Genomic DNA, 22,883 nt, shown 5'->3' with positions numbered 1-22,883 from the left:
ACGATCGTTTTTAAAAACGATCGTTTCGTTTTCGATTTTTCGTCGTCGTTTTCATAACGAAACGATCGTTTTTCTGAAAAATGAAAACGTTAACAGCCCTACTCGTATATGTTTTTATTGTAATTGAATCATTCCCACAAACCCAAATTTTCTAATCCCTGTATATTTGCAACCTGATATTGTAAACCTTTGATATTTTATTTGATCTACTGTTGTCGTCGTATATATCTTTACAGTGAAGGCGATTTTTGCTTATCAGAAACATGACAGCAAAGAGAAACTGTCAACTAACATATTATCTTTGTTTTTTTTTAAACTTAAAATTTAAAAAACTTTAATAGAAAAATCGCCTTTTTTGTGTTAATATAAACGCAGACAACTGAAACTTAAATATATAAGGTCTACGACATAAGGTTACAAAGATATACGGATTATAAAATCACAGACTGTAGCAAAAACTGAATATTTCTTTAGTGCACTCTCATGTATTGAATAAAGAACTGAGGCTGGAGCAAAGAAGAGTCTGGAATATTACTCAATACAACTATAGGTGGGTTTAATGGGACTGTATGTAGAGATGGGATCTTTTTTGAGAATGAACGAAATTCGTTGTGGAAAAGGGTGTTCAAGTTTAATACTATTTTTTATGTTAACAATACTTAANAATATTATTATTATTATTATTATTACTTTGGTGGCCTTGAACTTTTTCTAATATAAAATGAGATATATTTTTCCTTTGAGAATTGACTTTTTCAATAAATGATGAAAAAAAATTTATAATTTTCCATTAATATTCTAATATTCTATATATTTTGTATAATCAGGTTGATTTGCCTGTGGAAAGGTCCCCAAAGAGTAAATGGTATCTCTCTCCTGCAGATTATACTGAGAAATATTTTCCAAATTTTCTATCAGGTCAGAAAAATTAACAAACGACAAATTATAATTTTTATTCTCAATATCTCTGCAGCCTGATGGTGTACATCTTTGACATTTAAAACTTATTCTCTCTCAAGAAATATATAGACCAGGAACCGCCACATCTGATGTGTCAAATCTGTGTACTGCAGTGGGAGGAGATCAAAACAAAGAACTGAATTATTTTTGAGGGAAAAGGGCCCAAGGGGTTGAATAAGAATATATTGCTATTGTATTTTCCAAATTGACCAGAAAGCCCAAACAACATAAGTATTTGCTCTAACTAGATATATTAACTTATTTTTTGTTGGACTGTAATATAACATCAGAGCGCTAGTCCTTTCCCTTCAACTTCTGTGGGGGCACTGGGTTTGTTTACATTCCTCCCACAAAGTACAGTACATAATATGCGTATATCTGAGTTGGGCGTTCCTGTATATAGTTCCTTGGTCTCACTCCGGAGATCTAATTTAGTTCAAACACATGTTGATCTTTAATTCAACAACCTTTAAACTTACAGAGTTTAATTTTTTACTTTTTTATTTAAAAAGCATATACCAACAAAATATATAAGAAAAAAGGCAAAAAATTATGTTTAATAGATCAAATTCTGATCGTCCGACCTAATTTGTTAAATTCATGTTATTTAAATTAATGGTTTGAAATTCCAAAGGCTTACTCTCTACGACATAAGGGACCAGTTTTAGTAAAAAAATGAGACTTGTTTGAACCGCTTAGACTTCATTCTCTCAACCTTAAATCCGCAAAACAGAAGTGGTTGAAATACGTCAAAATAAGGAAACAATTTAGTTCTATAACATTTAAAGTTTTAAGAAATAAATAGTGTGCGCGGATTTTAATTTGTTTAATTAATTTTTTTAAATATTAGAATTTATCTTTTGTTTGTTTGTATAGGTTGGTTGTACTTTACAAATAGATCTACAGTAATACTTCTTCTCTCACAGATATTGCAAACATCAAAGGAAGGTGAGTTCACACTGCAGAAAACGTAGTTTTGAATTTGCCCTGCAGATGATATCAAGGTTTTATGATATCAAAAACATGATGTAAATCTGTATAGAAAAATATATTTTTATTCTGGTCTTCAAATTAACGTTTTTAATGAAGAAAAAAAACATCTACACAAATTCCAGTCTGAAGGTCTTTTTTGAACATTTAAAAAAAATCTTTTTTTCAAGTGTTGAAAATCTGCAAATTCGTGAATTTAAAGGTCTTGCAAAGAAAATATCATACGAAATTTTCGCGAAACGATTTCTCCATTTCGCTGGAAACCATAGGAAAAAATAACCTTTTAAAAGATTAGTTAATTACTTTACTTTTTTTCGAGAGTAGATAATTACAATTATACATTTCATACCTATTTATGTAGATTTTATAGATATATGAAATAATTAAAATAAAAAAGACTACTTAATTATACAATAAACATTATTTCCACATCATTAATATTAATTATTATTTTTATAAGAGTGCATTTTTATAAAATTTGTAAATTAACTTTCCTTTTTTCTAAATTCTTTTTGTTTGATCTTTGCAGTTTTTTACATAATACAGTTTTACAGAATCTATTGAATTTTCCAATATTTTTTAAATTAAACCTCGTTTTTTTAAGTAAACAATTGAAATGCTGTTTGGAATCCAAATACAGATGTCCATTCCTGGTTTCTTCTGCCGACAAAAAACCGGTTTTGATCGAAAATGCGGGAAATCGTGCACACTGCACCTCATGTGCCTCTATCAAATCAGTAGAATTCAATCAGCTGTGCCCTCCTGTCCCAGATACTTATATTTCAACAAATGCCGTTGCGAGCATTGAAGTCGTTTGATTGAACATGAGAAATGAGTCTTTGCCGTAAACTCAAATTTTGTAATCCATATATCTTTGCAACCCGGACCGATGTCGTGAACCTTTAATATTTAAACTATGAATTCTGTTGGGCCAAAACATCTGAGTTTGATATATCAAAGGTTTACACCATCAGATTAAAAAATATAGGGATTACAAAATTTGAGTTTGTGACAAGAGCTCAGTCTCTTTTTGAGTAATCTGAAAATGTCTTTAATTACGAATACTTCAGAAGTACATGCCTAAAGTCATAATGAAAGGTCTTAGATCTCTAAAGAAATGATTTACTGAACTGAAAGGAATAGATTTTACTTTTAACAACATGTTTATACTCCGATTATGGAAATATTACGCCTAAAGAAGTTCTTTAAGGGCAGAATGATCATTTAACTTTCCATCACAATTTTAAAACGGGTTTCTTGTAAATTTTCGAAAAAATTTAATATTGTGTTTCTTGTAATAAATTTTGTAATAAAAAATGAATAAATATATTTCACAAAAAAATAAAATCTTAAAGCTTCAAGCGAATCACAATTTTGTTATGTTGTATCACATAATGTCATTATAATCTTTTATGTTTTATATAATAATAGCTAAAAGCAAAATAAATAAAGAATGCTCTAAGTATACAGTGGTAGCCAGAAAACGGTTGAATAGAATGACAGCATATAAGCAATCCTATGTATTTAATAGTTTACCATTAGGTTATAAACTTGTTTAGTGAATTTTGTCTCCGTACACATTTTTTGTACTGCAGTGTACTGTCTCTGGGCTATAAAGTAAACAAAAGACAGATGACAAAGTCTGGCATGGGATCCATCTTTCACATTAAAAACCAATTAAATACTCTGGTCATAGAAAACTATTATATGAATTATCAAAATGATCAAAATTTAATTCTTTTATCCTCAAATTGGATACTAGAGGAACAATGATGCATCAATTCTTGTTTACAAATACCGCCCAGAGAGAACTGTTTTCAATATGTACGCAGAGAATACGCAAAACCGCAATTAACTTTCCTTGCATTATTACCTTGCTAGCTGTCTTGTCCATAAGATTATTTTAAATCATAATTTCAGTCTTAAAGTCGTCTTCCTATTCCCAAGTTTTATGACGCCAAGAGCAGCTGCATATTTTATATTTAAGTAATCGAAAAATTAATATTAGAAAAAATCTAACAACTGTTTCAAATGATTTTAATGAAACAAGTTTAAGATTAAAATTTTTTTTCTTTTGAAAATTTAAAATTTCGATATCGTTCATAAAGTTCAACCTAAAGTAAGTGAAGGGAGGGGTTGTGCCAAAAAAAGGGTCTAGTAAAATTTTGAGTCAAACAAATGTGACACATCTGCATTTCTATTGAATACAGAAATATAGGAAAATATATTAGTGTTTGTCTAACTATTTTCAAATCTATTTCACAAACATTCCCCTTAAAGGGACTGGCAGCCTAATTTCAAGTGACCCTCCATGCAAAGATGGCCATGTCCGATTTACAATTTAAATTTTCACAGCAAACCCGAAAATGAAAATAAAAAGTTTGCAGAAATAAAACACTAATATATAATTCTTCTTCATCAGACAAATGCTTGTAAGGGTACCGTTGTGAATCGGACATTGTTATCATTTCACGGAGGGTCAACTTGAAATTACGATTACAATCCCTTTAGTGTCACTGTTAACTAATCTTCATAAGCACTTTCTTTTGAAGCACAGATAGAGCAGATAGGACTGTTGTTCCTGCTGCAGAATAGGGCTACCAGGATTATCATCACCATCACTATCACAGTCGGTAGAGTCACCTAATCAAATACAGAGCTCGGTGTTTGTATCAACACAATAAAAACAACTTTTGATTCAAGTTTTCATTATTAACAAGTGAATGAAGATGTTCTGTGAAAGCTTTAATTTGTTTCCATGATTATGTGATTAATGTTGTTTAAAAGCTTATTAGAAATCAAATTAAAATCTAAAGTCGTCTTCATTGAGAACAACCTATTATTTCTTTTTTAATTTACCTATTCTTTCTTATTAGACTATTTACCCATTTTCTTTTATCTTAATAACCTTTTATTTCTTTTTTAATTTACCTATTTTCTGTTATCATAAAAACCTATTATTTCTTTTTAAATTTACCTATTTTTTCTTATTCTATTTGCATATTTTTACTTATTTTATTCTTTATTTTTTTATTGTATTATTTTGTAATTGTATTACCGAGATGAGGTGATCATTGAATGTAATATTGTCCTCTCCGTCCAGCTCCTTGAACAGGATCAGCTTGTACCTGGGTAAACAATCCCTTTAAAGGGACTGTACACGTATTTTCAAGTGATTCTTCGCAGCCGTATCCTTTAAACCTCTATCTAAGTAACATTAAAAAGAAATGCATTCCTTTACGGAGAAACCACGATTGAAAAAAAAACAATATTGGAGTGGAGATGGCACATGAAATTACGTCAAAGTCCCTTTAAACCTTTGCGTTTGAGATGTTCCTAAAAAGTCATTTGATAGTCAGAAGAAGAAGTGCTACGATGAGCCGCTTGGAAGGTATTTTCGTATTTTAAATGAGATTAGGTCATAACTCATAGACCCCTTGACCTATTCGCCTCAAGTTTTCATTGGGGGAACTCAGAGAACATGCACGGCCATATTCTTATAGCTTACTTTGAAAATTTTAAGTTGAGGGGGTTCACTTCTATATAGAAAGATTGGTTCCCAGGCAAAGCTGGAAGCTAGTATGTATTTTGTTGTTTTTTTGTATGTCCGATCATTACTCATGAAGCCCGGGACCGATTTGCCTCAAGTTTTAATTTGTGAACTCGTTAGAACCACAGTTCAATTTTAAGTGGTTAATATATTTATTAGGAAAAAGCTGAGTTTTACAAGCTTGTGAATTTATAAAACTATTTTTAACCTGTTTTCAACTCGTTCGTCGTAACGGGCCAGCATTTTTATTGCAGCATCAACAACCACTAGAAAATATTTAATCTTTGAAGTATGTTCAACTATCTAGTTCAACTATCTAGTTCAACTATCTAGTTCAACTATCTAGTTTAGCGGCTCTGCAACATTTATTAATTCCAGCCCCAGGAAAATGTTTCTATAGCTCAAGACATAAGAATATATACTCGGCCAGTTGGCATCATCAATATTGGAACTGAACCAACCGCCCACCCGGGGTTTGTACATTAAGACATTGCAATTAAAATAAATTTCAAAATCGTCCACACAATTCTGCAGACGATTCAATATTCTGCAGACGATTCAATATCGAAGAAATTACTGCAAAGTCCTCAAAATTTCATCTTATTTCTCATTTTCTTGGAAATTTCATGCTAATTTTAGATTAAAAACCATTTTAAAAAATGCTAAAAAAAATATAAGCTATAGGCCCGAAAAACAGACCACAAAAATGCTTTTAAATTTTTTCGTGCTCTAAACTCATTAAATTTTTAATATTTCCAAGACTCGTTGCTCAATTCACTTTAAATTTCCAAGAACATAAGGTCCGAACGTAAAAGATGTATTAAGTATTTTTTTCACCTTTTTTTTTGGTGGCCTTTGAATTGTAATTTCTCCGATATTAAATCGCCGGATCAGAACCATATGGACGATTTTGAATTTAATTTCTATCGCATTATTTCTTTTACGTTTTAATGTACCAAACACCGTGAATGGTTGGCTGATTAATCATAAATTCAGTACAAGCAGTACATGTAGTAAATTTCATACATCTTGTACATGTAGTACATGTACATAAATTTTCTTTGAACTATAACCCCGTTTAAATTTTAAACATAAGATTTTTTCTCTGCAGTCCGAAAAAACAATAAACAAAGTTTTTGCTTGACATTAGCCCTAATTTGCTTTGATACAACTTTTACAAATAAATTGCAGAAATTTTCAAAATTACGTTTTTAGGGGGACGGAGGTTTCATGTCCTGTTTCTTACATTTTAAAGGTCAAAGAAATTATCATTAACAAATTACTTACTGTAGGATTGAGGACGACATTTCGGCCAGGCTCCTGTCGATCCAGGGTCTTTTGGATTTGGGGCATTATAGGTACTGGTATTAGTACACTGATACCTTAATTAGGTGTATTATAGGTACTAGTATTAGTTCACTGATACCTTAATTAGGTGTATTATAGCTACTGGTATTAGTACACTGATATATATTTTTAAATAATATTCCTGCAAATCTAACCAGGTAGATAAATATTTATAATAATATCCTTGCAATCTAAGAAGGTAGATAAAAATTTATAATATCCCTGTAATCTCACCTGTCAAGAACTGTATCAGACCCTCCCTCTATACCATAGTTTGGTATTCTGCATCTAAATATTAAAAAGTTCATTTATAATCCCCCCTTTACCCCCTTTGTATGTCCGATCATTACTCATGAAGCCCGGGANCAATTTGTCGCCCCCTTCCAAAAGAAATCAATTTGTTGCCTCCTTCCAAAAGAAATCAATTAGTTGCCTCCTTCCAAAAGAAATCAATTTGTTGCCCTCTTACAAAAAATATCAATTTGTCGCCCCCTTCCAAAAGAAATCAATTTGTTGCCTCCTTCCAAAAGAAATCAATTAGTTGCCTCCTTCCAAAAGAAATCAATTTGTTGCCCTCTTACAAAAAATATCAATTTGTCGCCCCCTTCCAAAAGAAATCAATTTGTTGCCTCCTTCCAAAAGAAATCAATTAGTTGCCTCCTTCCAAAAGAAATCAATTTGTTGCCCTCTTACAAAAAATATCAATTTGTCGCCCCCTTCCAAAAGAAATCAATTTGTTGCCTCCTTCCAAAAGAAATCAATTAGTTGCCTCCTTCCAAAAGAAATCAATTTGTTGCCCTCTTACAAAAAATATCAATTTGTCGCCCCCTTCCAAAAGAAATCAATTTGTTGCCTCCTTCCAAAAGAAATCAATTAGTTGCCTCCTTCCAAAAGAAATCAATTTGTTGCCCTCTTACAAAAAATATCAATTTGTCGCCCCCTTCCAAAAGAAATCAATTTGTTGCCTCCTTCCAAAAGAAATCAATTAGTTGCCTCCTTCCAAAAGAAATCAATTTGTTGCCCTCTTACAAAAAATATCAATTTGTCGCCCCCTTCCAAAAGAAATCAATTTGTTGCCTCCTTCCAAAAGAAATCAATTAGTTGCCTCCTTCCAAAAGAAATCAATTTGTTGCCCTCTTACAAAAAATATCAATTTGTCGCCCCCTTCCAAAAGAAATCAATTTGTTGCCTCCTTCCAAAAGAAATCAATTTTTTTAGAAAAATTTAAAAAATCAAAAATTAATTTAACAATTTTCTTAAATGGAATATCGGCATAATTTAAATAATCCATGTTTTAAATGTGTTTGTTTTCCGACTCACAGTGGTTCAATCTTAAAATATTCATCTGAATAAAAAGTCGGTTTTCTATCATGAAAAGAGATAATTCTGTCAATGTTCAAACCTTGTCTGTGTAGCATAAATTCGCATATCACTTAAATTAAGAGATAACACAGGATGTAGCAATTTGATTACTGTTGTACTCAGAAAAGAAGTTAATGGGTACGTTTGTGAGTTGAGAGGATGCCTTGAAATTACATTTACAATTCCTTTAATTAATGAATAATTTACCCGTAAACTAGTCTATCCCAGGCCCATATATATTCATCCGGGTCAACACTGCTGATAGGTCTCATCCTAGCGCTGCCAGCAGGAGTTATACCTACATATTTAAATAGTGAACATTCACTTTATTATTTATCAGGGTTTACACTACCAGTGAAGTATACCTACATATTTAAATTCCAAGTCCGGTTTCTCAGTCGGTTCTTGTAAAGGTACAATTAAAGATAAGAAGTGACTAAGAAAACGGCCTCATATTTACCAATGATAACGAGTCTTGTCTCTTAGTCGCGCAACTAAAGCTACAGTTAAAGATTAATGTAAGAAAGACTAAAAAACTGCCTTTAATTCACTGAAGAGCAATAGTCGGGTTTCTTAGTCGCGCTTCAATAGCTACAGTCATCGAAAGATGTTAGTGCAACTAAGAAAACTGCCTATAATTTGCCATTGAGAACGAGTCGGGTTTCTTAGTAGGATTACCATAGCTACAGTTATAAATAGATGTTAGTATGACTAAGAAAACGGCCTCTAATTTACCAATGAGAACGAGACCGGTCTCTAGGCCAGGTAGAGGAATATCAGTTTGGTAGCAGACAAAGATACAGGGAGCTAGCTGGGTAACTCGTAGACTGTAGACCTTAACAAGAAAATTATCTTATTGTACTTAGGGTATATATTTTGCAGCTAAATAAACCCCTACCCCCGTTCAAAAATAAATTTTTCAACTGTAAGTTTTTTCCTTTTTTTACTTAAATATGAATGTTTTTCAGAATTAAGGATAAAAATTCATTTGTAGATAAAAGTTTTGAAAAAAGCATTTTTTCTAATTTTTCTTGTCTCCCACCCAAAACTTGGGGGAAAGGGAAATGGATAATTTTCCCAAATTATATGGTTTAATACAATATGCCCCTGTCTACTTATATATTAAGGGTTGCATTCCTTTTGTAACCCGTTATATATGAATAGTATCAATAAATGCCTTTATCTTTCTATCTAAATTCTCTTCCATTGCTTAAACCCTCAGGACACTTGAAGAGATAAATCTTAATGAATTAGCAATAGAAAGTACGTTAATATTCCCTTTAAAGAGAGTGACCGGCTGAACATGGTAGTTGTGCTGAGAGTGCACTATAGAGAAATCTAAAAAATTATGAACAAGAATATCTATAAAATTATATATAAATTTCAGGATTCATACAAGACCTATGAAACGTTTTATATTTGTATGATTGTACGACAAGAGCCCAAGTTCAATCTTTATATCCTTTTGATTAAGTTCCGTCCTGGAGGGATAATTTTCAACCACCATGTCTAGCCGGTCACTCCCTTTAAGATCTTGTTGTTTNAACAGTTTATTAGGAGGGTTTCTGAGCTGGATTTCTAAAAAAAAAATTACAATTTTTTACTGTCAGGGCTTTAAATCGTCCTTGCAGAGAAGACCTGAGCTTGCAAAATATACATTACGGCTTTTTGCAGGGATGTCACAAAAAATTCTTTTTCAAAATTAGCCGTAAAAACAAGAACAAGAGAATTGAGAATTTGGAAATACAGAGATTGCAATCAACCAGCAGCTGTTATCATCTGATGAATTATAGAATTTTGAAAAATTTTAAAAAAGTGTAAAAATATTTTTTCTGTTTTTACACTTTTTTATTTAATCCTGGAAAACATGTAAGAAAATTTCGTTTTTCTTGTTATATTTGACACTTGTGACGTCATGTATAATTGGTCCATTTCTCTGTTGCCACCTATTTTAATTGTTAATCTATTTGGCTGCAGAGTATTCTGAAACTAAAGTATTTGATAGATTCCCATGTCATTACAGTGAGAACCAGAAAACTGTGGAATAGGAAGACGACATTAGAGCAATACTTTTGATGATGTTACAAAGCAATTAGTTTTACAGAGTCCGAATTTCATGAATTTAAGTCGCTTCTCAAATCGGCCAAAAACCGGTTTCAATTGAACGCCGGCTAAAATCTTTAAACATTGAATACAATTTTAAGTGGAACCAACCATATTTAATCCGTGTCTCAAATTTAAGCCGCGGCTCAAATTCTTTAAATTCTGTCTCAGGTAACTTATAAAATCACTGTTTACACTGCATCATTGCTAATCTTCGAACTATATTTGATATCATTACTTGAGCCTATAGTTAATTCTCTAGTTCTCTTTATATGAAATATATTTATTTCGCATACACCTTCAGTATGGAAAAGATCGTCGAAATAAAGACAGAGATGTATATTATTTGAAATACTTTCTTACTAGACAAATGGTATTTGTGTATTTCAAAGAAATCATTTTAAAGATTGTACTTCTTACTACTTCTTTACTTTATATTGTTGCATCTAAATTTATAAAGTAGTGATATCTGTTTGTTTGTTTGTTTGTTTGTATGTCTGATCATAACTCATGAACCCCTTGACTGATTTGTCTCAAATTTTGATTTAGGAACTTGGTAAAACTTGGTCGATTTTAAACTAGTCTAACATAAAATAATTTATATAACAAAGTGACAATGAAAGTTTTCCTACTTGCACCACATGTTGACATTTTGTCCTGGCTTCAGAAAATTTCTATCCTCACGTTCCGGTGTTGTGGCATTGAACATCATAACCTGGACAAAATGTTTTTATTAAACATCATAACCTGGACAAAATAAAAATCATAACATGGACAAAATAGAAATCATAACCTGGACAAAATAAACATCATAACCTGGACAAAATAAACATCATAACCTGGACAAAATAAAAATCATAACATGGACAAAATAAACATAATAACCTGGACAAAATAAACATCATAACCTGGACAAAATAAAAATCATAACATGGACAAAATAGAAATCATAACCTGGACAAAATAAACATCTAACCTGGACAAATAAACATCAACCTGGACAAAATAAACATCATAACCTGGGCAAAATAAAAATCATAACCTGGACAAAATGTTTTTATTAAACATCATAACCTGGACATAATGTTTTTATTAAGCATCATAACCTGGACATAATGTTTTTATTAAACATCATAACCTGGACAAAATAAAAATCATAACATGGACAAAATAAAAATCATAACATGGACAAAATAAACATCATAGCCTGGACAAAATAAACATCATAACATGGACAAAATTAACATCATAACCTGGACAAAATGTTTTTATTAAACATCATAACCTGGACATAATGTTTTAATTAAACATCATAACCTGGACAAAATGTTTTTATTAACCATCATAACCTGGACAAAATGTTTTTATTAATTCAACAATAAAGATATTACACGTAAGAATATTTTTAAAAAGAATATTTATTATGAAAAGTACAAAAAAAAAAAACAATGATACGTAATTTCCTAAAACCGTAAACTCTTCCAAAACTTTAATTGTGTAATTTGCATTCTTTTAGGTCAATATTCGTGAAAGCGTCAGACAAGCAAATGTTTTTTTAATTTCTATTCTAAAGATTTGCTTGTCTTACACTAAAATGCCCAATTTTGAAGAAAATACAGCTAAGAACAAACCGGAAACAGAACAGAACTATCGTTTTTTTTGTTTTTTTTTTATGGATTAATAAAAGCAAACTTTACAAGAATACGTACAATAAGATTAAAAAGACTAAATAGAGCTTCCAGACCTTACCTGAGGGCTCCCATTTGCATCCAAAATTTCAGTATCGTTAGGGAATCTCTTGGTTTTGTTGACAAGTATAATTTGTTTATCATGAGTCATGCTCGGCATCGTGGACGGTAACAACTCTGCAGTACAATATTGTTTTCAAAACAAACTTTAATATAAATTAATTCGGTTCATACAGAGGTTAAGGCTTCAAGGTTTATAGATTATAGAACCAAAGGAAGCAACTTTGGTATAATGGATGAATGATATTTTGAAGATGTTCTTCACTTTGTCTGCATTAATGTTGACGCTTAAACATTTTAAGAGCAATTCGTTTTATTTTTCACATCAAAGCTTTACCCTGTTGGAAATATCTTTCACATTTTGTTTATCATGTCAAACTATAGCAAACATATTGTTCGAAATTGTGAAAAGAATGTTAAAGATATCTCACAATTTTTTCCATAAAAATTGTTTTATTTTCCGAGAAAAAATTGTTTATCAATATTCAGTTTGTTTTTAAATTCTATCAACAGTCTATTAGATTCTATCAACAGTTTATAAGATTCTATCAACAGTTTATTAGATTCTATCAACAGTTTATAAGATTCTATCAACAGTTTATTAGATTCTATCAACAGTTTATTAGATTCCATCAACAGTTTATTAGATTCTTTCAACAGTTTATTAGATTCTATCAACAGTTTCTTAGATTCTATACAAATTTTATGAGATTATGCCAAAGTTTTATTAAACTCGAAAAAAGCTTGTAAACAATAAAAAATAAAAAAGTCGTCTTCTTTGTATTGATAAAACCGCTTACCACTGTATGCAATCAAAGTTTGATGAGATTATATAAAACTTTTATGCTCTTATTGAAACAATAAGTGTCCTGTGAGGTTTATATTTTTACAGACTCCTGGAGCTGGAAAAGTAACATTAGCAGGAACAGCACTTGTACCGAACTCTTCTACAGTAGGCAGCACAGTGGTGAACATGCTCTAAATAGTAGCAAAATTAATACAGTAGGCAGCACAGTGGTGAACATGCTCTAAATAGTAATAAAATTAATTTTGAAAAAAATAATTTTAACCGAACATTTACCTGAAAATCTGCCACTGGTTTCATAAACTGAACTTCCATAAAGACTGAATAAAATTAAATTATTTTTGTGTTTATAATTTAAAACAAATGGTTCAAATATAATCCCAAATGATCACGCGATAACGTGCCTCAAACTCTAATTTTCTTATTATTTATATGTACAGAGCTGGGAACTTTTGAATGGTGGATATCGGGATTGATCCACTCTTTTTCTTAATCTTGAGTTTAAATAATGCTTGTTCTCTCTTGTTATTAATCTCCAGATTAATTATCCGATCGGGATCAAGGATTTCCTATTCTAAAGTATTCAGTTCTGTTTATACAACGCGATGTTATAATAGACCTTTGATATAAAAATCTATAAATTCTGTCAAATAGTCATAGTTAAGAATATTAAAGGTACTATCAGGTTACAAAAGTAAAGGTCCGGAAAGTTATAGATTGTGGCGAATGATAAATTGCTTTCTTAATTTGTTAAAATCAAATGAAGCAAATATTGAAAATAAAAACCGATGCAAAAATACAATATGGACGACATCACAGAGATCCAGGCTTGGTAATGAATTTTTCCGTTGTAGTTTGACTTTTTAACTTTTGGAAAATATATAGAAATTTATTTTAACACTTTTCAACCTAGAACAAGATTATTGATAAGTTAATGGTTTCAAGAGGTATCTTTGTAAAGCTGGCATTGCCATCTTTGCATGGATTGCTATTTAAAATTACGCTTTTAAATTCTTATGCATGCAGCATGATACCTGTTATATAATAAGAATCATAATTGATTGGAATAGTTGTAGCGGGAGGAGCAGTAGCAGCTCTCTTCTTTCTAGCAGCAGGGGCAGCTTCAAACATAAATAAATAAATATAGATAAATATAAATAAATATATAATAGAGAAATAAATAGCTGCAGGCTCAGTAGCAGATCTCTTTTTCCTAGCAGCAGGAGCAGCTTAGAACATTAACAGTTTCACGCAAATAAATTGTGCAAAAAATTTTAAATTCTTATAATGCAAATCTCTGAAAAAAGCAATTGATTGGTTATTTATTAGAATTTGACATTTGATAAGAACATGCATGATTCTGCTGTGTCATTCATACATATCTCACCTGTTTCTGCAGGAGCAGCTGCAGTAACAGCTGCAGGTGCTCCTGCAGAAGTAGAAGCTGCTGTAGTTGTAGTTGTAGTTGTTGTAGTTGTAGCAGGACATCCCATACATCCAATTTTCTAAAAGTTATATCATGCAAAACTTTTAAAGTTTACTCAGGTCCTCAAGCAAAGAAAAGCTATATTTGTATGTGTTAATAAGCTTGTTCTATTCTGTGAATTTGAATTATGAATCCATATAAACAATAATGATTTGAGAACCAATTTATTGAAAATTAATAAATGATTTGCAAATTGGCCGCCAGATACTATGTTGAAGTGGCCCCTGCAGAAAGTTACCAACCTGGCGCGGCGTTCTGACATTCCCATTTGTACCAATTTAAATAAAAATGAAAAATTACATTTGATGCTCTTGACTTGTAAAACAATAGGCAGGCATCAGTGTTTAACAGACTTATTGTCTGGTTGGTTAATTGGCTAATTGGTTTGTTGGTTGAAGTTTGTTTGTCGATAGTTTCTTTGATCAATAGGTTTGTTGGTCAGGGTCCTCAACTTGGACACAGTAGTCTCCAAAAATCAGTAAAAATATTTATTTCAAACCTGCAATAGAATGCAGGTATAATAAAATTAAATGACAATGTTAATAAAATTAAATAACAATGTATTAATGTTGTAGAATTTTAATAGTATAACTTGCTAGTTTTCCGTGTCGGGGTAAAAAGAAGTGATTAAGGATTTGAGGGTTTGATGGAATAGTTTAAAACATTTGTAAACACTTCTTAAATATAAACCCGGATTTTTAGAGTGGAATTTACTAAGGATTGCAAAGTTATTTATGAATTTGATCTTAGTAAAACGTTTCACTATTTTGATTTTCCTTTGTTATGGTAAAGGGTAAGAGTCAGAGAATAAGGATAAAAATATAATTTATTGATTTAAAATAAAGGACAGTTTAGTTGATAAAAATTGCGATAAGTTTAAGAATTAAGACTCTTGAAATTGTATTAAATTGGAAATTAGATTAAAAATCTTGGGAATAAACTTGGTTTTGATAAATTATAAGGAATTAGAAAGAATTTTATTTCCCTTGGGAAATTCAAAATTGAAAAATTATTCATGATTGACAACCCTGAAACCAGAATTCAATGAGCTCTATTGCTCATTGTTGTAGGATTCCTGCTTGAGCTGCTCCGAGTTGAGTTTCTGCTTCTAGTACTAAGGTTTCCACTGCTCTATCATCAGTGAGGCCATGAATCTGCTCCTGAAGCTGTGGTTTCTCTATACCAATGAAAGAGTACAGATGGTAGTTGAATATAGCCCCAAATATGTCTTTGTTCTTTCTACGGAGAAGGTCTGGAACCCTGGCAGCTGAGATTTCATGTCGATATTTGGGTTAATTTTTTAAGAAGATCATTTTCCCCTCAAGGTTTGAGGTTGAACTGGTAGGGTAGGAGGGTCTGGGTCAGTTGGAGACTCAGGCTTGGTTGAAGGGTCTGGTTTGGTTGGAGGATTTGGATTGGTAGGAGGATCTGGTTTGATTGGATAATCAGGTGCGGTTGGAGGATCTGGTTCAACTGGAGGACCTGGTTTGGTTAAAGGATCTGGAATGGTTGGGGGATCTGGGTTAATAGCAGAATCTGGTTCTGTTGAATGATCAGGCTTGGTTGAAGGGTCTGCTTTGGTTGGAGGATCTTGCTCAGTTGAAGGATTTGGTTTGGTTGGAGGATCTGGATTGGTTGGAGGATCTTGCTCAGTTGAAGGATCTGGTTTTATTGGAGGATCTTGCTCAGCTGAAAGATCTGGATTGGTCTCCGACATACACTCAACCACGCAGACAAAATAATAGGTCTTGAGCCGGGTTTTGGGACAGTTTGGGAAGGATTGGGTTCAGGCGGGAGGAGGAGGATTGGGGTCCAGGCGGGAGGAGGAGGATTGGGGTCCAGGCGGGAGGAAGAGGATTGGGGTTCAGGCGGGAGGAGGAGGATTGGGGTCCAGGTGGGAGGATTGGGGTCCAGGCGGGAGGCTCAAATTCAAAAATTAGTCCCTGAAAAATTTACCTTCTGGAATCTCATGACAGCCGCTCTCACAAACTGTNCAGGAGGAGGAGGATTGGGGTCCAGGCGGGAGGAGGAGGATTGGGGTTCAGGCGGGAGGAGGAGGATTGGGGTTCAGGCGGGAGGAGGAGGGTCCAGGTGGGAGGAGGAGGATTGGGGTCCAGGCGGGAGGCTCAAATTCAAAAATTAGTCCCTGAAATATTTACCTTCTGGAATCTCATGACAGCCGCTCTCACAAACTGTTGTTCAACTGCTGATGCTTGAGTCACAAATGCATTGTTAAACTAAACAAAATTTTAAAAATTTAGATTTACAGAAACAATTAAATAAAATATGAATCAAAGTCACACAGAGAAGTTAATCAGAAAATCCCTTTTTTAACAGTGAATACAGTACAGTGGGAAGTTAATCAGAAAATCCCTTTTTTAACAGTGAATACAGTACAGAGGGAGGGTCAGGCCAGTACAAATTTTTAACAGTGAATACAGTACAGAGGGAGGGTCAGCCCAGTACAGTAGTACAGAGGGAGGGTCAGGCCAGTACAGTACAGAGGGAGGGTCAGGCCAGTACAAATTTAGTGTCGCGGTCGCCATCACTGACTTTTCTTAATTGGAGTGTATTGGATTGAAAGAAATAAGAATTCTGTAATAGATTTTCAAGCTTTGTGATCGTAATGGCACTCAATAATTAGAAATGTTAAAATACAGGTTAAACTCAAAGGATGAGACTTTAATTAGACAACAATACAGAATTCATACTGGCTGTTCACGTGGATTTAACGGTTCTGTCAATACTCCAGCAGTAAGATATAAAGTTCATACTAGCTGTTCACGTGGATTTAACGGTTCTGTCAATACTCCGGCAGTAAGCTATGACTTTTGATCACATTTGGACCCATTTGATATAATTTGTTTGTCTTTTTCCTAAGATTTTTCGTCGGCATGTGCATTTTGAATGAATAAGTATAGAATAAACACATCAGTAAGTTAAAAGATTGTTGAATTAGAGACCAAAGCACGTTTGATTTCAAATATAAAAGAAACCGAATGCTGCTCTGGTTAGTTCTGAGTGTGTTATATTCATGATTCCTAACAACCATGTACACTGATTTCTTTCTTTATCAATTCATGAGATAAGCTACATTCAAGACAGAAGACTTAATTTAAACTTGGGATCGTCATATTTGACGAGTTTAAAGTCGTCTTTACAGTCTCATCTGAGAGGGTAACCCTGTAGAGAATGACGCAAATTTGTCTAAGTTTACCATCTCTTCCACTCTTTGTTTCAGGTTGATGAATTGCGGGGACTCAGGCTCATCCATTCTATTCAGCTCGAGGCGTTTCGTCTAAACAATTTTCTAAAGTCTTTAAAGTCTTATGCGTAATTTCAAGTGACCCTCTCCTTGCAAAGATGTCGACAATGCCCGATTTACAGAGGTATCCTTAAACATTTTGTCTGATCAAGTATTAATTGAACGGGTTCTCTCTAAAACTCTAGAATGTTTTCCCTCTGCTTTATTTTCAAAAATATGGAATTCGATTGAATTAGAGCTGAAAGAAACTAAATCTGCAAAATCGTTTGAAAGAAAAGTCGCCAAGATCTACTTAGATAGGTATGCAAATTATGTTACCCTAGCTCTGTTCCAACCCTTACGCTGAGTATCCTCCCTTTCCTTTATACTCCCTCACCTCCTCCTTACATTTTTCCTGATTTATCATCATTCTTATGTTTAAAATTTACATTGTACATTCTTTTTATCTGCAATTCTCATTCGTTTATAGTGGGCCAACCAATTAAAACAACCTACTTTGGTTAGGCGGGTCCAAACTACATAGTAAATTGTGATTTTTTATTTGAATTATCTCGTGCTTTGTAGTTGAATAAAAATTTGAAATATGAAAATTAAATATCAATGTTTTTTCAAACTGATTATTTACATTCGCAGTTTTCTGCAAAAATGACTTGCGCATTTCTTGCTAATATAGGAAGCAATAGAGAAATTCACAGAAATAAAGTTTTTTCGAGTCAGAAAAATAAATGTACCTTTGTCATTTTTGATCTGATTTAAAGGTTTCAATTGCATCGGTGCAAATCGGGCACTGCCATTTTTAGCATAGAAGGTCACTTGAAATTACATTTACAGCCCTGACCTTTAAAGGGACTGATTACAAAAAATGCAATGACAAAACAAATGTCGCATGGATTTTGCATTTGAATTATTAAATTATTTTCTTTCTTATGGGGCCAAAATTTGGCATGGTGTATGAAAATGATTTACTTGCATTTTTTTACACCATGCAAAATTTTGACTTTGACAGAAAATGTATACAAAAGGCGAACACTGAAGACGACCTTAATAAAACGTAAGTTTTTAAAGAAAAAAACGAGAAACAAGACTATTTATACTATATATTTTATATTTTGCTTACCGCCTGATATTTGTAGAACTCCCATCTATGCGCAGCATTTTCATTAATCAAGGTATATTCTACCAAATACGCATTCTCTGCAAAAAATATACATCTATAAAATAAAAAATAGTGAGAACCAAAAATCTCTAATTAAAATGGGAAGACGACTTTCAGACTCGGGTTACGACTTAAGTGTTATTTATTTTAATGTCGTCTTCCTATTTAATATTTTTCTGGTTCTATTCAGGTTTATGCTTAATTAACATCATACAGCCAGCCCACATTTTGTGTATAAACCCTAATTTTGCGTATTTTAGTCCAAGTCATTTCATTTAAGTTTACTCCCCCTTCTCCCCGAATAGTGTATACCACTAAGCTTACTAAAACCCATATTTACTCAAATACTAAAGTGTCAATCTGATATTTTTGCGAATAGCTGGGACAGCTGGTGAATACCTTTAAATGTCTTCTTCCATTTACTCTATTGGAAATCAATATACTTAACAAATTATGGAATAAGACATTTTAAACTATTCACCATGTTCTCAATGCTTACCTATTGGAACCTGCTCAGTTTGATTTTTACAATAACAAACTGAATCCGGATCCATTGTTGGTAGACTGGGGGTCCTTGATCCACATCTAGAATAGGATAAGAATAGGATTAGAATAGGATTAGAGTAGGATTAGAATAGGATTAGAATAGGATTAGAATAGGATTAGAATAGGATTAGAATAGGATTATAATAGGATTATGATAGGATTAGAATACGATTAGAATAGTATTAGAATAGGATTAGAATAGGATTATAATATAGGATTAAAATATGTAGGATTAAAATAGAATTATAATAGGAATAGAATAGGATTATAATAGGATTAGAATAGAATTATAATAGGATTAGAAAATAGGATTATATTAGGATTATAAAAGGATTAGAATAGTATTAGAATAAAGGATTAAAATGTAATTAGAATAGGGCTTAAATAAGATTAGAAAAGGATTAGAATAGGATTAGAATATGATTATAATAGGATAAGAATTGGGTTAGAAAAGGATTAGAATAGGATTAGAATAGGATTAGAATAGGATAAGAATAGGGTTAGAAGAGGATTATTATTGGATCAAAATAAGATTTGTGTGATGTAAAAAAATGCTAATTCATTTATCTTTGCAACCTGATGGTGTAAACTTTTAATGTTTCACACTTAGATTATTGATCTATATTATATATTATTGATTATAGAGATTTTGCAGAGTTTGTGACAAAGAATAAATTCCTTTAGGATACAGGGTGTCCCACAAACATGACACTAGCATAGACAAATTGAAAGTCGTCTTTCTACTTTGAATTTATTTGTGACATTCAGTCGGCAACCTACTTTCAGATATATGATTCCTGAAACAATAGCCACAAAATTCCCCTAGTCCTGCTTTCAATATTACCGGAGATATTAAGATTTCGTTCAGAATTAACTTTTATTACAGTGAAACCCTTAATAAAGAATACCTCGAAAGAATTCATCAAATGTCGTATTCTTCACTGTCTGATAATGGAATGTTGCGAATATTTAGTATTTTAATTAAATGATTATATGGAACTCTTAAAACTTTTACCGCATATTCACGGCTATTTATTTAATTTCGCAAATACTGAAATTTACGTAATATAGTATAAAACTCATTGAAAAATTGTCAAGACGACATTTGATAAATTCTTCCGATGTATTCGTTATTAAGGGTTTCACTGTAAGTAAAACCAAAATTGTCGAAATCTGAAGGAAATTTATCTTATCTCCGGAGATATTTTAAGATCTAGATATCTATTTATGTATCAAGGTTATTATAGTTTACAAGATTGTTAATATGGATTCAACACAAAACTTTTCTGCGATATTATCATGTACATACAATTATGAATTAATAAGGTCGAAATCTAGAATTTTACAGATACATTTTTTTTCGTTTTTTGATGTCTGGATTGCTGGTAAAATTCTCCGGAGATATTGAAAGCACTAAAAAGGCAGACCGCAATTTGGAAATACCCCGATTGTGATTATAAATTCTAGAACTTTACTCATAAAAAAGTTAACGAAAAAATGCCGGAAATTATTTTAAAGGTCTAAGACGACCTTTAAATCGTCTTGCTATTGTCATGTTTCGTACCTAAGGTGGAATTTAAAGAATTTGAGCGGCGGCTTTTATTTGAGACGCGGCTCAAATATTGTTGGTTCTACTTAAAATTGTATTCAATATTTAAAGATTTAAGCCGTATACTCTAATTTATAAAATTAAGAAGCTGTTACCTGTATTTTTCTGCAATATACCCTAAAGCATCAGCAGTTAGCCTAGATTTAGCCTGAAGGCATGTTTTCAGAACCTAGATATTTATATTCTAGAACATCAGCAGTTAGCCTAGATTTAGTCTCAAGACAGGTTTTCAGAACCTAGATATTTATAACCTAGACCATCAGCAGTTAGCCTAGATTTAGTCTCAAGACAGGTTTTCAGAACTTAGATATTTATAACCTAGAACATTAGCAGTTAGCCTAGATTTAGTCTCAATGCAGGTTTTCAGAACCTAGATATTTATAACCTAGAACATCAGCAGTTAGCCTAGATTTAGTCTCAAGGCAGGTTTTCAGAACTTAGATATTCATAACCAAGACCATCATCCGTTAGCCTAGATTTAGTCTCAAGACAGGTTTTTAGAACCTAGATATTCATAACCTAGAACATCAGCAGTTAGCCTAGATTAAGCCTGAAGGCAGGTTTTCAGGACCTAGATATTTATAACCTAGAACATCAGCAGTTAGCCTAGATTTAGTCTAAAGGTAGGTTTTCAGAACTTAGATATTTATAACCTAGACCATCAGCAGCTAACCCAGATTTAGTCTCAAGGTAGGTTTTCAGAACTTAGATAATTATAACCTAGACCATCAGCATTTACCCTAGATTAAGTCTCAAGGCAGGTTTTCATAACTTAGGTATTTATAACCTAGAACATCAGCAGTTAGCTTAGATTTAGTCTCAAAGTAGGTTTTGAAAATCTAGATATTTATAACCTAGAACATCAGCAGTTAGCCTAGATTTAGTCTCAAGGTAGGTTTTGAAAATCTAGATATTTATAACCTAGAACATCAGCAGTTAGCCTAGATTAAGTTATCAAGTTTCAGATTTTTTGGCAATATTTATAAAAATTCCCCTTTTACTTTTTAATAGACCCCAAGATCAAAATAATCAATAATCAGAAAAACCAGAAGCGCTTATTAATTTTCTCATTTAAATTATTCAGACAAAGGCGCACAGGTCACCACTGTGAGCAACGAATGTTACTTTACAATAAGAGACAATCTTGTTGAATTCAAAAATTAGAGAAGAGTTTAAACCTTCTTTGCATTTTCGGGGACTGCCAGTAGATCAGCATCCCCTAGACACTTGCAGGGTGCGAGAGCAGGTAGGGTTGTGGTTTCTATTAATACTCCTTCTATACCTGCAATTCGGGATGGAATGTTATAACTTTTTAACCCTATTCCTGCTAGGGGGGGGGGTCAAATTGACCCCCCCCCATATTTGAAATGGCATGGTCAAGGTAACTACAATTAAGGAAGAATGTAGAGCGAGAACTTTACTACTTCTGTAGAGAAAAAGGCCGCCAAGCGCCCTGGAAATCTGACATTTACATATTTATCTTGTCTACTTGTTTGTTTGTTTCCAATAAAGTTGAAAAGACTAAACCAATTGGACCAAAGTCTTTTGTAGAACCTCATATAAGTCTATTCCCAGAACTGGAAAGCTTGTTTTGAAATAAGATCTTCGATTTTAAAATTTTTGCAAATTAACAAATTTTAGGAGGAAAATAAGGCAGAGAAAGTTGGTGCCATTGTTGGAAGCATCCCAATTTAAAGAATTTGAGCGGCGGCTTGAATTTGAGACCCGGCTTAAATATGGTTGGTTCCACTTCTAAATGTAACCAATGTTTCAAGATTTAAGCCGGCGCTCAATGGAAACTGGTTTTGTTTTGTTTTGTTCTTGTCTTAGGACTTAAAACCGACTTATTTAGGCGCACTAAATTATTTGTCAGTAGAGAGCATAGAGTTCGAGAGAGTTGTATCTGGATTGATACATACTTAAGAATACAGAGAGAGTTGTATCTGGATTGATACA

The 22,883-nt window shown here is 32.5% G+C and overlaps 2 protein-coding genes across 2 annotated transcripts; both read right to left on the bottom strand.

Moving 5' to 3' along the window:
- Positions 1-3,816: 3,816 nt before the first annotated feature.
- On the bottom strand, positions 3,817-9,416 carry LOC111712099 (uncharacterized). The gene is made up of 8 exons (XM_023486617.1): positions 9,387-9,416; positions 8,945-9,044; positions 8,417-8,507; positions 7,082-7,135; positions 6,788-6,882; positions 5,709-5,766; positions 5,009-5,078; positions 3,817-4,593 (listed from the first exon to the last, which is right to left on the bottom strand). Exons 1-8 carry the CDS (start codon positions 9,414-9,416, stop codon positions 4,474-4,476), a joined length of 618 nt encoding a protein of 205 aa, XP_023342385.1. The 3' UTR covers positions 3,817-4,473.
- A 346-nt stretch (positions 9,417-9,762) lies between these two features.
- Positions 9,763-22,209, bottom strand: LOC111712098 (uncharacterized; the record flags this gene model as incomplete). The annotated part of the gene is given in 13 exon segments (XM_023486616.1): positions 9,763-9,787; positions 10,945-11,027; positions 12,062-12,177; positions 12,930-13,038; positions 13,142-13,185; positions 13,900-13,986; positions 14,253-14,370; positions 16,511-16,588; positions 17,569-17,649; positions 18,734-18,810; positions 19,272-19,357; positions 21,023-21,096; positions 22,106-22,209. Coding segments are annotated over 13 exon segments (1,082 nt in total), but the record flags the coding sequence as incomplete, so codon positions are not given.
- Between the last annotated feature and the right edge of the window lie 674 nt (positions 22,210-22,883).

The sequence above is a fragment of the Eurytemora carolleeae genome, unplaced genomic scaffold, assembly GCF_000591075.1.
Source record: "Eurytemora carolleeae unplaced genomic scaffold, Eaff_2.0 scaffold1225, whole genome shotgun sequence".
Classification (NCBI taxonomy): domain Eukaryota; kingdom Metazoa; phylum Arthropoda; class Copepoda; order Calanoida; family Temoridae; genus Eurytemora; species Eurytemora carolleeae.
The sequence above is the reverse complement of the archived record's forward strand: the minus strand, read 5'-3'. Positions and strand labels throughout refer to the sequence as shown.